Source organism: Sarcophilus harrisii, chromosome 5 (genome assembly GCF_902635505.1).
Source record: "Sarcophilus harrisii chromosome 5, mSarHar1.11, whole genome shotgun sequence".
Classification (NCBI taxonomy): domain Eukaryota; kingdom Metazoa; phylum Chordata; class Mammalia; order Dasyuromorphia; family Dasyuridae; genus Sarcophilus; species Sarcophilus harrisii.
This window is the reverse complement of record NC_045430.1, coordinates 813,721-828,630: the sequence shown is the minus strand read 5'-3', so window position 1 is coordinate 828,630 and position 14,910 is coordinate 813,721. Positions and strand designations below refer to the sequence as shown.

The 14,910-nt window shown below is 47.8% G+C and overlaps 1 protein-coding gene and 1 pseudogene across 1 annotated transcript; both read right to left on the bottom strand.

Moving 5' to 3' along the window:
* Positions 1-4,538: 4,538 nt before the first annotated feature.
* LOC116419311 lies at positions 4,539-12,218 on the bottom strand (annotated as a pseudogene).
* On the bottom strand, positions 7,030-7,746 carry LOC100920058 (ras-like protein). The gene has a single exon (XM_031938874.1). The coding sequence runs from the start codon at positions 7,623-7,625 to the stop codon at positions 7,065-7,067; it is 561 nt and encodes a 186-aa protein (XP_031794734.1). The 5' UTR covers positions 7,626-7,746; the 3' UTR covers positions 7,030-7,064.
* Positions 12,219-14,910: the final 2,692 nt, after the last annotated feature.

Here is a 14,910-nt window from a genome sequence, read left to right as displayed (position 1 = left end):
AGCTAATATGCTATAGTATGAAGGGAACCATATATGATATCTCAGAAAGTTTGTCTGAATGCTCATTCTGCCACTCACCACCTATCTGACTTTGGGTAATTCATAACCTTTCTGGGTCTCAGTTTCTTTTTTGGAAAGATGAAAGAATTGTGTTAGTTGATTTCTATGACATATTCCACGTATAAATGATAAGATTTTCTGAAATTCTTTGTTAAACCCTTAATCTTTTTCTTTTATAATTTTTGTTGCCAGAACCATGCAGGGTAAATTTTTACAAATATCCCTTGCACTCACTTCTGAATTTTCCCTCTCCCTTACCTCCCCCAGATGGCAACAGTCCTTATATATTGAAATTCCTGTCATCTTGTGACAAATTGTCCCTCTAGCTTCCTTATTCTCCGTTATTTAGAAATAGGTATTTTGGAAAGAAAAATAATCAAGATAATTACTGTCATCTGGATGTTTGAGGGAATATGGAGAACCTGCTGGTTGTTCACAAGAAAACTTTGCCATTCAGAGAAGGCGCTTTGGTGGAAGGAAATTGGACTCTAACCTAAACGATAGGTTTTAGGGATGAGGAAGAGGAGCGAGGATGGCTTTGGCTGGATCCAGGGAGATGAACGGGAGGGGTTAGAGTGCCCCAGCAGTGTGTTCCCCAGAGCCCTTGGGGGCTGCATTTGGGTTTGTGAAGCCCTTGCTTTCCCCGGAGGGGAGCGGTTTGCCAAGATCCTTGGCTGCTGCTGTTCCCCAGTGTTCTCGGGCTGGAAGCGAATCCCACCCATGGGCCTCCCCGGAGGGGGGGACTGTCCATCTCTGCAAACCCCAGTTCCCAATTGGCAGAGGGATTCTGCCCAGGCTTTTGGGGCCCCAGCCCAAGGAGGAATTAGCTGATTTCAGAAGAGGAACTTTAGGTTGAGGAGGATAGGAAAGGCCCTTGCAGGAGGTGGACTTCCTGAAACTTGGAGGAGCCAGAGAAAGGGGGGGGTATGAGGAGGGAGACTGGCCATGGGCCGCTACAGGGCCAGGACCAGGGCAGAGGGGATGCCAGGAACAGAAGGGGGCCGTTTTCCTGCATCAGAGAATTACGGAGGAGGTTGGGGGAAGAGGCGAATAAGACTGAAAAGTTGGAGGAGAAGGTTATGAGGAGCTTTAAAGCCGAGAGGCCCCCTCCCCCAATAGGAAAAACTTGCAGTTCTACAGCTTTGTGTTAAATAATACTGTGAACTGTTTGAAACGAAAATGTCTCTGCCGTATGGTTCAAGTCCGGGCCTCGTGAGCAAGGGTTTTCACCCGTCGGGGCTACTTACCTTTTTCCTTCTGAAGGAAGAAAGATAAAGATTTCAAATGCCAGGCCCTGGCCGGGGACTGATAGTGCTACCGTCATTTTGCCGGTGTCAGCAAAGAGGGCCTTTGATGAGCCCGACTGGAAGACTAGAATGCAAACCGACCTGTTGATCCTGGAGCATTTCATTTGTTTGCCATTTCCCATGTAAAAATGGGAATAATAAAAAGCAAGTCCCTCCTACGTTTGGGGAGGATCAGGAGCCGGGTTTATGGCGCTGGGGGTCTCCCTTAGGAAGGGCGAGGCTTATTGGGTATTTTCTCCGAAGGAATAGTCTGTGCAGCTATCGAACAGGTGGGGACGGCCCAGACCTGAGGGGGAAAGACGCAGAGACCTGGGCTGGAGGGAGACTTAAGAGAAAGCCCACTGTCCCCCCCAGGTGAAAACAGGCAGGTAGGAATAAAGGGAAGGGTCAAGGGAGGTCAGAGGGCAGAAGAGCATCCCGGGACCCCGGGGCGGCGGAACGGGGAGAGGGCCGGGTTGTGGGGAGGGAGGGAGGCGGAGAGAAGCGGGGAAGGAAGGGAAAGGAAGGGGCCGGGGAGGGAGCCTTCCCCGTGGGCGGGACAGGCAGGGCGGGGGAGAGGCGCAGGAGGGGGGCGGGCGGACGGAGCGGAGGCTGCTCCCTCCGGGCGGGATCCCGGCAGGAGCCCGGTGCCCCGCCCGCCCCGTCCCCGACGGCCCCAAAGGGGGATCAACCGGGGGCGGGGGGTGCAGGCGCGGCCACGGGGCGCCGCCCCGGGGAGGCAGAAAGGGCGCTTCCCAGCGGGAGAAAGGGCCCGGAGCCCCTGGCGCCCGGCGGCGGCGGGGAGCGGGACGGACCCTATAGGCCGCGGGAAGCGGGAGCCCGCTGAGGGCGGAGAACCCCGCGGGATTGGGGGACCGCGCCGGGACAGGGGGCCCCGCCCCCCGCGAGGAGATTTGGGGGGGGGGTGAGGCCCCCACCGAATCGGGGCCCCGGCTCTCTGGTCCGGACACTTACACGTCCCGGCCGGTGACCCTGGGCAAGTCACAACCCCAAGTGACTAGGGAAAAAAGCCCCGGACGGACTCGTTCAAAAGGGGATTGGGGATTCCAAAACGTGTCAGGGTGCCCAGCGCCCGGGAGGGAAGGGATGGATGAATGTGGATCAAAGCCCGGGTTTTTCCCCAAACAAGGCCGAGTTCTGGTCCGCTTCCCCTCCCTCCAGGTTGTTTACCTAGCCCAGCTGCCCCGAGGATAGGATAGGATGGGGAGGAGTTCTCTCCCGCCTGGGGGGAGGGGCCAGGGAGGGCCCCATTCTCCAGGTTTCCTTCTGACCAAACCGCGCCCAGAGCCCCCTTTGCCTCCCCACCCCCTTCCCTCTGGCCCCCAGCCCGTCTCCTCCTAGAAAAACATGAAAGTCTTTAAAGCCTGTTACTGGGTTTGGTTGTTTCCCCTTCCCCACCGGGGCAGGCAAGGCCTCAGTCAGGGCATTTCTTTCCTCCTTTCCCAGTCACGGTCTCTTCCCGACCCCTCCCCTGCCCTTCCCCCCCTCCTCAGCCTCTTTCCAGGTCAGCTTTTCTGTGCCCCGAGGGAAAGGGCAGACCCTGTGTGTGTGTGTGTCTGTGTCTGTGTGTGTGTGTGTCTTGTGTTGTGTGTGTTGTGTCTTGTGTGTGTGTGTTGTTGTGCTCTCTTGTGTGTCTTGTGTGTCCGCCCTCACTTCTTCAGACCCTTTTCTGCCTTTCTACCGGCCTGAAACCTCCCAACGCTCTTTTTTTTGCCCCCGACCCAAGATCCCCGCTGTCCCTGCCGCAGGCGTCCCCCAACCGCTTGGGTCTGAAGCCTCACTGTCTCCCCGGCTCTGCGGCTCCCAGTCCGGGTTCTCTCTTCCTGCCAGGGGAATTTTTTTAGAGACGTTGATCCGCCGCAGACCTCCCTGTTGGGCTTCGGAAAAGCTTTGGCCTCTCTGCCTCTTTCCTAGGGATTGCCTTTTAATGCCCCTGAAAGACCTCGGGGCTTTTGAGTCTCACTGTTGTTCAGTACCTGTGGCCCCGGTGCCGTCCCTGGGATTTTCAAAGATACTGGAGGGATTCTTTTTCTCCGGGCAGGGGATTGGATCCCAAAGTGCCGGGAGTCACCCAGCTAAAAGTTTCTGGGACTGATTTGACCGGGTTTACACTGTGCCATCAGTATTAGATCTATTATTAAACCTATTAGATCTATAGATCTATAATTAACTAGATTAGATCTATAGTCTCTTATAATCTATTAATTATTATTATAAGTATGTCATAAGTTTGACTTTGCAGAGCACTTTCCCAATTGTTCTTATCCTTCAACCAATGACTTACTAATAGAGTTTGACCTTCAATTTAATGTACCCAAAACACTTTGGGCCTCAAAGAGTTATTCCTTGGAACCCATGGGTCCACCTGGACTCAACTTCCCCTGAGACTAAGAAAACAGACCCTCACTGGCTCCTTCCCTTCCACAGCAGATCTTCCAAACCTTCTCACCCCTCTTTCACTTTTTTCCCTCCTCAACTAAGAATCTTATAATTTTTTAGAAAAAATTTAAGGGCATCCTCCATGAGCTCCTTCTTCTCTCCTCTTCCACATTCCCATACCTTTTAACCTTCGGACAGGCCTCCCATACAGAATGTCATGGGCCAGGATAGTAATGATACTTGTCAGATGGAGCAGATTAAGATTCTTGGAATATAGATTTGGTGCTTCTCTAACTTTTTAGGCCAGTTTAGAGTCACACACAGTCAAATAATATTCTGTAGAGACTTGGGGCAGACCAGGAAAGCATTTTAGAGGAGTAGAGAAAGAAGGGAATCAGCCAAGGGAGAAAAGGAAACACTAGGAATGTAACTGGTAAGATTCATTCTCAAGATAAGAAGAGATTCTCCATTCAAGGGCAGAGATGAAAGGGAAATAGACAAAGTAAATTTAGAATTGTAGAAGTTATTCTTTTATTTATTATTTATTAAAAAATAATTATTTAACATGTCCATAAAGATTTCTCTGTTCATAATCTACTTCAAATAATTTTGCAAATAGGTACAAGTTCATGTATGGAGTCCTTCCAGGGGCAGAAGACATAGCAGATCATTATTTCCTGAAGCCTTCCGAATTAGACTCTCTCCCGGAGGGATCTGTCTCTTGCTCCCTTATTCTCTCTCCTCTCTCAGTACCAGTCAACCCCCACCAGGGGGAATTACAGGCCTCTAAGGTCACATGGCCCTCAGGAAGGAGGCCTGGTCTGGACAGCCTCTAAGCAGAGGAGCCAGCACCAAGGGAGTGGTTTTTGTAATCGCCTATCAAAGCATTTCAAATTGCCTGTACTCTCTTGATAAAATCTTAAAATATGGTTCATTTTTTATAACTTTTAAAATCTTTGATCTATTTATTTTATATCAGGACAAATTGGTTGTATTCTGCTACTTACAAGATTATCCCCAGGTTTTCTTTCTGCCATTTGGTACATCAGTTCAGATTTATCTAAATCATTCCCTGCATCCTTAGAGGGGTGGACTAAAACCCTGGATTCTGATTGCTGACCTCTGCGAGGACAGATGCTCCCTAACACACCTGGGAAAAAATAGACTTTACTGATATGGGTGGCACAAGGCAAAGTCTTTTAGCGAGCACCAATATCATTGGAACCCCAATTCATTCAAGACCCTTTGGACTTCAATAGAGTCCTTTGTTAGTCCTTTTGGCGCTCTTAAATAGGATGTTTTTCTTTTTTTAATAATAGCTTTAAATTTAATTTTAAATAATGGCTTATTTTCAAAACATGTGCAAAGAGTTTAATATTCAAAGTGAAGTGAACAGAACCAGGAAAACACTGTGCACCGCATCAGCAACATTGTGTGATGATCAACTATGAGTAACTGCTCTTCTCAGCAACAAAATGATCTAAGACAAGTACAAAGAACTTATGAATGAAAATGTTAGCCGTATTAGTAATTATAGAGATGACCAATTCAGAGATAAATATTATGACACCTGATTGCCAGATGATAGATAAGACTATTTCTAGGGAACGCTATCATCCCATTGAATTGAGCTTCATAGACTTAGACCCCCTCTAGTGGTAAAGTTAAGAGGGACCTGAGAATCTTAGACCAACCCTCCCCTTTTCCTCCCCCACTTTTTACTGGTGAGAAAACTGAAGCCCAAGGTCGCACAACTACAACACCCATGCCTTCCTCACTCCCAACCCCAGCTCTCTCTCCACTAGGCCATACTACCCTCATGTAATTCCTACCCCAAGCATATCAACCTATGAGAAACTACACGAAACACATGTATAAACAAACAACAGCTTTTATTTGTGAGAAATTATAGAAAAAGAAAAATAACCAACTTTGAATCCAAGTGTGAAGGAAGTCCCTTTAAAATGAATTTCTCTTCCTACTCAACCCTCCCCCCAACAAAAGCCAAACAGGTAGCTTTAGAATCCTTAATACTTTTAACTTAAACAGGAGAATCACCCACTGCCCTTTTCACCATAAATTCGGAGATAATACAAAGATGCCCCTGACAGAAGGTTCCTAAGCAGACCCCCACCTGACCTGCAGCTGTGAGGTATCTGCTCAGAACATTTACATCCAGGCCCCTCCACTCCCCTTCCCTTGGAGGCAATGAAAGTAATTCAACTTGCAGATGTTTAAAGGGCTTTATCTGGCTGCTAAAACAGAAACTATAATTTTAATGGCACTTATGTCTAAAGGCATCCTGCTGGTAGGAGGCAGCCCCATTCCACCCCAACCCCTCACCGCTATCCCAAGTGCTCCAGGGGCAGCTAGGTGGGCAGAGGTTACAGCACCAGCCCCAAACTCAGGAAGACTAGAGTTCAAATCTGGCTTCAGACACTTAACACATCCTAACAGTGTGGCCCTGGGCTAGTCACTGAACCCCAATTGCCTCAGGAAAAAAAGAAAACAAAAAAAAGTGCTCCAGATGATAAGCAAGTTGAGAACAAATACACTCAACATGAATAACAACAACAACAAAAAAACCCCAAATTCCCCCAGCCTGCTCTTGAGGGTCACTGAATGGGGACCACTTCAGAGCAGGGCTCCTCACCAACACCACAAACTCAGGTCCCTTCTGGGCCACAACAGGTGGTGATCTGGCTCCAGACAGCAAATACACCAAGTACAGGGGCAAGAGGGAGAATCACTGGTGCCCTGGTCTCTGGGGGCAGGGTCTCCATTGGGAGAACAGGGGAAAGTCCAATCAAGAAAACCCCCCACAGCCTCCAGGAAGGCAGAGGAGGCAGCTGAAGATGAGTGGCAGATTGGAGATAAGGCAGCCAGGGAGCTGGCTGTCTCTAGGGCCTCTGGCAGCCAGAGAGGCCCGGGGAGACTGCGCATTCAAGGAGGAATGGAGTCTTTCCTTGCCTGTTCAGGATACCCAGGCAGTGAGATAGTCATTCCTGCTCAAAAGGGGAAACAAAAGCAAAAATCCAAAACAAAACTCTTAATATAGAAACACAGGTCCCTCCAAGTGGCTCGTGGAAAAAGCCTTATAAGGCTCAAAAGGGCTTGGCAGTGAAGAGCAGACAGAAGGAAGCTTCCAGATGAAGGTCTTGCTGGCTGGGGAGTGGCTAGGGGATTTGGAGGTATTCTAGGTCAGGTAAGAGGGGAATTTAGGGGGCAGGATCAGGGTAAGGGTGTACCTGCTCATTGGATTGTGCAACATTTGCACCCACAGGCCTCCCTCTGCTCTGTATTAGGGAGAATCTTGAGTTACTCCTCAGCTCGGATCCTCCGAATTTCTCGAACCAGCTCATGGAAGGCTTGCTCCACACCTTGCCCAGTCTTGGCTGATGTCTCCACATAAGGGACTCCGAATCTCCTGGCCATCTCCTGGCCCAGTGTGGGGTCCACCAGCCTGTCGGTCACGTCTACTTTGTTGGCCACCAACACCACGGGTACACGGTCGGTGCCCTTGAGCCACCGCAGAATATCCCAGAAGAAATTCACATTCTCAAAAGAGTAGAAGTCATTCACTGCATAGACTAAGAGGAAGCCTTCTCCCCAGCTTATGGAGTCATCCCTTAGATAATAAAATGCTCCATTGCCCGTGGTATCCACGATGTCCAGCTGGTACGGATTTTCGTCCACCACTGTATCCTTACTGTAGAAATCTTGAGTCGTGGGGTCATACTCGGTCACAAAATGATTCTTAGTAAACTGCATGGTCAGTGCAGTCTTGCCCACAGAACAGGTGCCCATCACCGCCAACTTATACATCTTGGTTCTGCGTCGGTCTGAATCACCGATGGAGGTATGGACACAAGAAGCCATGAGAACTGGGAAGGGCTCAGGTGGTCTCTAGTCACTTTCCAGGCTGCAAGGAAGAAGCTGCAAAAAGTCAGCCCATTTCACCGGAGGTCACCTCTCCGGAGGAAGACTTTCCTCTGGCCTCCATTTCCCTGTCCCCCTTTTAGCTCTCTGGGGCCCAGCTGAACAAAGTTCAACCCTCCCCCCAGGGACAGAACTTCAGATACTGGAAATCTCTCAATCCCCTGGCTCTTCCGCCCAATTCCATACCCATGAAAGCACTTGGGCTCCAGGCCCTCCCATCCTGCCTGGCTTCTCCAAGAGACTCTCGGATTCACTGGCTTCCTTCTCAAACCCCAAAACAGAAGACCCCGGGTCAATTCCAAAGGTTCCAGGAAGCCACGGAATAGTGGTAACGATATCTACAGGCCATGCTCCTCCACAGTAATGTAGCCCAAATGGGTTCGGTTTGGGCGGATGCAGGGTCTGCAGCTCCTGCATCAAAGGGGCCGAGAGTCCCTGGCCGTCTTGGCTGTAAACTGGGCTCCCCCATCTGAACCTGCATGTGAACCCAAAGTGTATGGGCTCAGGCAACTAAGGTGGGAGAGGGAGCCCAGCGGCACTGCCCGCACTAATCCGGCCCCACGAGGAGCCGAGCTCGGTCAATGCCTCCCGCATTGATGCAGTCCAAGATGGCACTGACTTGGGGTCCACTTGCCACCCACCCCATTGCTGTTAACTGAGAGTGGAATTAATGATTACCCAGAACATCCCGCTAACATGAACTAATCAGCTGGCCTCTACATACCGTTTCGGAGCTGTAAAAATACCCAGTCAGGTCTAGTCTTTATGGGTGGAACGATAAGAAGCGGAGTAGAGGTCCGCTTCCTGCTCAGTGCTAGGGCTCCAGAGAACCTCAAGTCTCCAGAGTGATTTAGAGAACCCCGCCCCTAGGCCACAAAGACTGCGGAACCACGCCCCCACTCCTTTAGGAAGTGAGGAACGTCCTTCTTTTTGGAAGCTCCACCCCAAAAGCATTTGGGGAGCCCCACCCCTCAGTACAAGCGCCTCAGGGAACTCTTAGTCTACCCTTGCTGGAGCTTTGAGCATCCCTGTGGCCGTGTTTTGGGAGCTCAGGACACCCCACCCTGGGGAGTTTGGGGAAGCCCTACATATGTACCACAAGGTTTATTGGCCCCAGCCCCACAATGTAGCCTGGGGTCAGGGTAGTTCTGCCCCTGGGATTCTGAGGTAAGGATGAAGGTCCAAGAGCCAGTGCTTCTGCACCAAAGGATAGTGAGCACTAAAGTCCTCAATCCTCGAGGCCCCAGGGGAAAAAGCAGGCTTTGTCTCTGGATTTCTTTTGCCTAATCCCCACTTTAAACTCCATTCTTAGAATTTGAACTCATTCTCTGGCTACAATTTGTGGGCAAAAAGGCCTAAGAAAAATATTCAGAAATTGCTTTCTGTCCTAGGTAATGCAGACGTTGCCTTTATTTGACCTTGCTCACACATTGATATCTGGGACAGCGCGCAGGAATAGCTTGGGTGTAAGTCATTGGTCTAAACCTAATGTCTGCCAAAATGCTTTCCGTTTTCCAAACTTTGACCATTCCAGAGGATTATAACCTTCTCCTCCAATAATTAAATTCTTAGATTTATCCCCCATTGCTTTGCGTGTGATTATTCATGATGCTTCCTCTTCCAAGCTGTTCCCTTTCTGAATCAGCATTAAGTCATTTCAGTAATGGCTCATTTACACCCCCATTCAAGGCTTAGAAATCTAGCTGGGACTTAAGGATTGGAAAGATCTCAGAGAACTTTGCAGACCTGTTTGAAGTTGGGACATGGGCCAACCTTCACCCTCCAGGCTCTTCTTGCCCTCCAAGCTTGATTGATAAATAGAAGTCCAAGATCCTGGGGCTTGCTGCAGAAATTCCCAAGCCAGCTATTTTTATTGGAGGCAATTTCCATAAAGATTTCAAGGAGGCCACAATTGCTAACATGGTTTCCTAGAAGAAAAACCACCTTGCTCTCATTTACATCTTCTCTCTCCCTTGCCCAAAGTGTTTCTCTCTCCTTTCCTCACCCCTATTCTCCTCCCCGCTTCACTTCTTCCCTCTCTTTTTCTAAAGAAGTAGATTGTTTATAGAGCACCATGTGGGTTATTTGCTCCGACTGCCTGGGGCTTTCTGCTATAAACAGGATGCTGATCTAGGGAAGCCTTTCCCCTGCACATGGCTGGGAATTGTTTTACCCTGAAACATTAGAGGCGGTCCATGACCTGCCTGCACCCTAACTCAGGGATCGTTTTGCAGATAAACAACTCTGGTCCTCTAAATACAGGATCACCTGTGTGGCCTGCTTGTTCATCTGCAAAAAACAACTCTGGTCCTATAAATACAGGATCACCAGGCCACACAGGCTGGATAGGAGAGAGCCGGCCTCTGGGAGAGGGAGAGGCTCCTTAGACAAAGCCCAGATGGATTTACCAGGTAAAGCCACCATCGAGGCTCATTGAGGCAGCTTTGACTTTTCCAGAACACTTTGCTAACTGTTTTCATCGTCTCAACCAAAGGGCTCACTAAAAAGTTTGACGTTCAAGGTTAAACACTATGAATGTACCAGAACAATTTAGCAAGCCCTCACACCAGAGCTGGTCATCCTACTTGGGTACCCTTGGGATCCACCTGGCACTCAACTCTCCCCTGAGACTCCAAGAAGATAGATCACCCTCCTTGGCTCACTCTCCCACTTCCCACAGCAGATCTCCCAAACCTGTTCACCCCTCCTCAAACCTTTCATTGCTTCCCTCCCTCAACTCTCTCAACTAAGAACCTTATTCATTTTTACAGAAAAAAATTAGGGTCCTTCTCCATGAGCTCCCTCTTCTCTCCTGTTCCACATCTCCCATAGCTTTTACCCACGTTTTTGACCTGCCCCTGATATATAGAATGTCATGGGCCAGGATCCCGGTGCTACTTGTCTGATGGAACAGATTCAGATTCTTGGGATAAAGTCTTGAGACTTCTCTAACTTGTCAGGCCAGCTTAGTGTGACTAGAGTAAACTCTGACCCAAGTGAACCCAGTAAAATTATGTAAAATCACAAAAAATGTCTACATTGGTCTACAAACCCAAATGATCTTGCATCCACTCAGAGCAAGACGAGCTTTCTTGGGGAAAGTCACAACCCAGGCAAGATGTCACATTTACTTGAGACTTCCCTTACTCATACATAAAATGGGTCTTCAAAAAATGACCTTTGGCAGATCACTTCTTCCTTGAGAATGATTATGCCTCTTTAAGCCCTCTTTAACAATAAAGCTTTTTACCATAGCCTCTGGGTTTACTGAATTCGTTGGCTCGGAACTCACACTTCGAAGAGAAGGAGCCCCACCAATTCCTGCCTAATCTCTTAATTGGGACCCTCATCCCTCATCAACAGTGCACAGTAAAATAACAATATTCTGAACCAATTTGGGTAGACAAGAAAAGCAATTTAGAGGGAAGGCAGGAGTAGAGAAAGAAGGGAATCAGACAAAGGAAACATTTGGAATGTAACTGGTAAAATTTATTATCAAAATAAGAGATTCCCCATTCTAGGGCAGAGATGAAAGGAAAAAAGAGAAAGCACATTTAGAATTGTAGAAGCTATTCTTTCATTTATTATTTACTTTAAAAAAACCTAATTATTTCACATGTCCATAAAGAATTCTCTGCTCATAATCTATTTCAAATAATTTCACAAATATGTACAAGTTCATGTATGGAGTCCTTCCAGGGGCAGAAGACAGAGCAGACCATTATTTCCTAAAGTCTTCCGAGTTAGACTCTCTCCCCCAGGGATCTGTCTCTTGCTCCCTTATTCTCTCTCCTCTCTTAATACTAGTCAGCCCCACCAGGGGGAATTATAGGCCTCTAAGGTCACATGGCCCTCAGGAAGGGGGTCTGGTTCGGATAGCCGCTTAGTAGACGAACCAGCACTGACGCGATGGCAGGAGGGGCAATTTTGCAGGAGCCGGGGAAAGGGCAGAGGGGGCAGAGGGGACATCGGCAACAAGCTCCTGGCAAGCTCAGGGCCTGGGAGCTACGGCCAACCGGGGTACACGTACGGCAGGCCCGCGGCGGCGCTGGTGCTGAGCACTGGGGCAGGGGGCTGTAAAAGTGGAGGGGGAAGCCTGGAGGGGGTCGGGGGGCCCCAAGTCCTGCAACTGGCGTTTCAGCCTCTTGCGGCGACTTTGGACCCAGGTTTTGATCTGAACTTGCGCCAGCTGCCTCCCGCCGCCAGTTTCCTCCTCTCTGGGGCGCCCAGTTAGTGCGGGCGTTTGGAGGAGCTCTCCAGAGTGCTGATCTGCTTGGGGGCGAAAGCCCGAAGGGGCGGGGTTTCCGGGCCCTTGGTCAGTCCGCAGTGGCCACTGCTGATCTCCGGAGAAATTTCCTCACCCGGGGACCTGGATTCGAAGGTGGGAAGACCTCCAACGGTGGCGGTGGCGCAAATAGGTCTGGGGGCCGGCACTTGTAGAGGATATCCGAGATATCGGACCCGAAAGAACCGGGCCTCCCCCAAGGCCGCGCCGACCTCGGCCTTCCCTTCCAGCGGAGGTCTCAGAGTCATCGTGGTCGAAGTGTGAGGATTTCTGGCTGCTCTGGGACAGCCATTCCCCAGAGAATGGGTCTTTGTCATCTGGAGGAAGTTGGAAATGGAGAGGGGCAGAAAGATCTTCTTGTAGACAAAACTGTGAGATACTTTATCCAGAGACAGCCAATAATGGCTTCAACGATGGGCAAGAGCAGCTGCTTTATGAAATCCTTGCATAGAAGTCGGGGACTTTTCAATAATTGGCCTCGGAGCAACTGGTTCAGCAAGGGGCTTGGCCATCCAAATATTACAAAGTGATTGTGGGTCCTGTTCTTCCCCCCCCCCCCCCTTTGTTGCATCCCTCACCCCTCCCTTGGTTTTTCACTATGATTTTTCAGGTAGCAACTAAAGAAACCAAAGGGCCCTCCCCATATTGGGTGGTCTCACTCCCCAATTTTTCCTAGCCTACCTCCTCCTATACCTGGCTCCTCTCTTTCTCCTCCCCTTGGTAGCCCTGACATGCCCGTGGATGGTAGCTTGTGACAAGGTCCAGCAGACCCATTTTGATACCTTCTACTGAGCCAATTCTGCTTCCAATTCTTGGTCTTTTAGGCAGAGTTGGAATCATATATTCCTTTTAGAATTGTTTTTGCTAAGCATTTCTGGGGGTCCACACCAGGGGTTTGAGTGTCAGGCTGGGGCTAAGCTGAGTGACACCCTACTTTCTGTCAGATGGCTTTCTGTTTGGGGGCACTCATAATTCAAAACAGTTACAACTTTAAAGGATGAATCTTCCCCTTCTAGAGAGGATTCACTCATTCTTTAGGTACCTGGACTCGTCAGTTGTCTCCCTCAATGGACACTTATCTCTGCTATCTTTTTAAAGCCATGTATCCCATCAATCCTCAATAGGGGACACTGCTCAGCAGTGGATAAAGCACATGTCTGCAGTTATGACCAGCCCAGCCTGACTAGCTCTCCCTGTCGTTAAAATGCTGTTCTGCACTAACTTCAGAATTGTCACCCTCTCTCCTGTCAGTCTCTTCACTGCCAAGGAAGCTGAACCCTGGATTTATAAGTCACCTAATAGACCTGGATTTATAAGTCACCTGGATACTTTCCAGTATTCTCTAAGTGTATTGAAAGCATTAAGGACAAAGTATTCTGTAACTTTTTTTCAAATCCCAGCTAAATCTTTTACCAGATGTCCTTCCTAATCCCTATTTTCCTTTGATGTGTATTCTTCCCTTTAACTCCTTTTTTCCATATGTATAGTCTCACCTAGAAACGAGGTGGCTATTCTTTTAGTAATAACCCAAGACCATGGACAGAGGCTAGTCACACCAGCCACAGGAACTTTTCACTTGTACCCTTCTTGCCAATTATCTTTGCTATAGAAACAGACTGCTGGTTATAGTGTGTGTGTGTGTGTGTGTGTGTGTGTGTGTGTGTGTGCGCGCGCGCCCATACAGATACATATAGGCAGGATCTAGTTTTACATATACACACACCTATAAACTATATAATTTGTAGATAAATATTATTAGACATAACTGCATGCTTTCTTCCTGTTTAGACTGAACTGCTAGAGCAGGGAGTGGTTTGAGGTTTTTTTGTTTGTTTGTTTGTTTTGTTCTCCTTGTGTCCTCAGGGCTTGGCAGGGGACACATACTAAGAAATTATTGAAATGCTTGTTGATAAAATCAATTGTTCAAATATGTTGCTTTGGATTCTTTTTTTCTAAGAATAGCGCCCCCAAATATGGAGAAATGATTGAAACCAAAATTGCTATGAATAGTTTAATTTCATTTGAAGATAATAAATAAAGTTCCTACATTATATATTACGCACAAATGATAAGACAAGGAGAGAGAAAGTCCTCATATTAGATACTCCCGTCTTCTAATGAAAGCATATTATATTACTGAATCGGGATGGAGGAAACATGTGAGACAGAAAGCCAGCCTGATGAGAAACAGAAAGCTTTTGAGAAGTTTTGAAAAAGCTCCAACTTTAACCTTAATTCAATTCATTTCTAACTCTCAGGAAAAAAACTCTGACTGAAAAACCATGGCTGTTGTTTATGGTATTCCAGCAAGTATTTTACATGACTATTTTTATAGCTGTGGAGTGTGTAGCTGGGAAACAGTGAACTGGAGAAAAGTCTGCATCAAGTTTCTGTAATAAAGGTCTTCTTGAAGGTAACCAATTGAAATATATGAGAAAAGCAAATTCTGTAATTGATAAATTGTCAAGGAAATGGATGAACTAGAAGTTTTCAAGAGAGCCCACTTCTCAATGGCCACATAAAAATGCACCCCCCCTCCAAAATTTATAGGGGATTTCAAAATGTTCCAAATCATTAAGAACTGGAAACATACAAACTACAAAATTCTACCTCGGTCAGACTGACAAAAGTAAATCAAAAAGGGAGAATATCAAATGTAGGAACCTGTCCTAGAAAAACTAACCCACTCACATACTTTTGGTGGAGCTATAAATTTTTCTAGCCAATCTGTAAAGCAATTTGGAACGTACCTAAAATGTCACTGAACTGTGAGTCCTTTCTGACTCCCAAAGATATCTACTGGCATGAAAAGCAGAAAAATAACCCATATGCACAAAAATTATAGGAACTATAGTATAGAGTACTTATCAAATGGAGGTTAATTTTTAAAGAAATCTTAGTATATGAAGGCAATAGTGTATATGATCCAATATGATATTG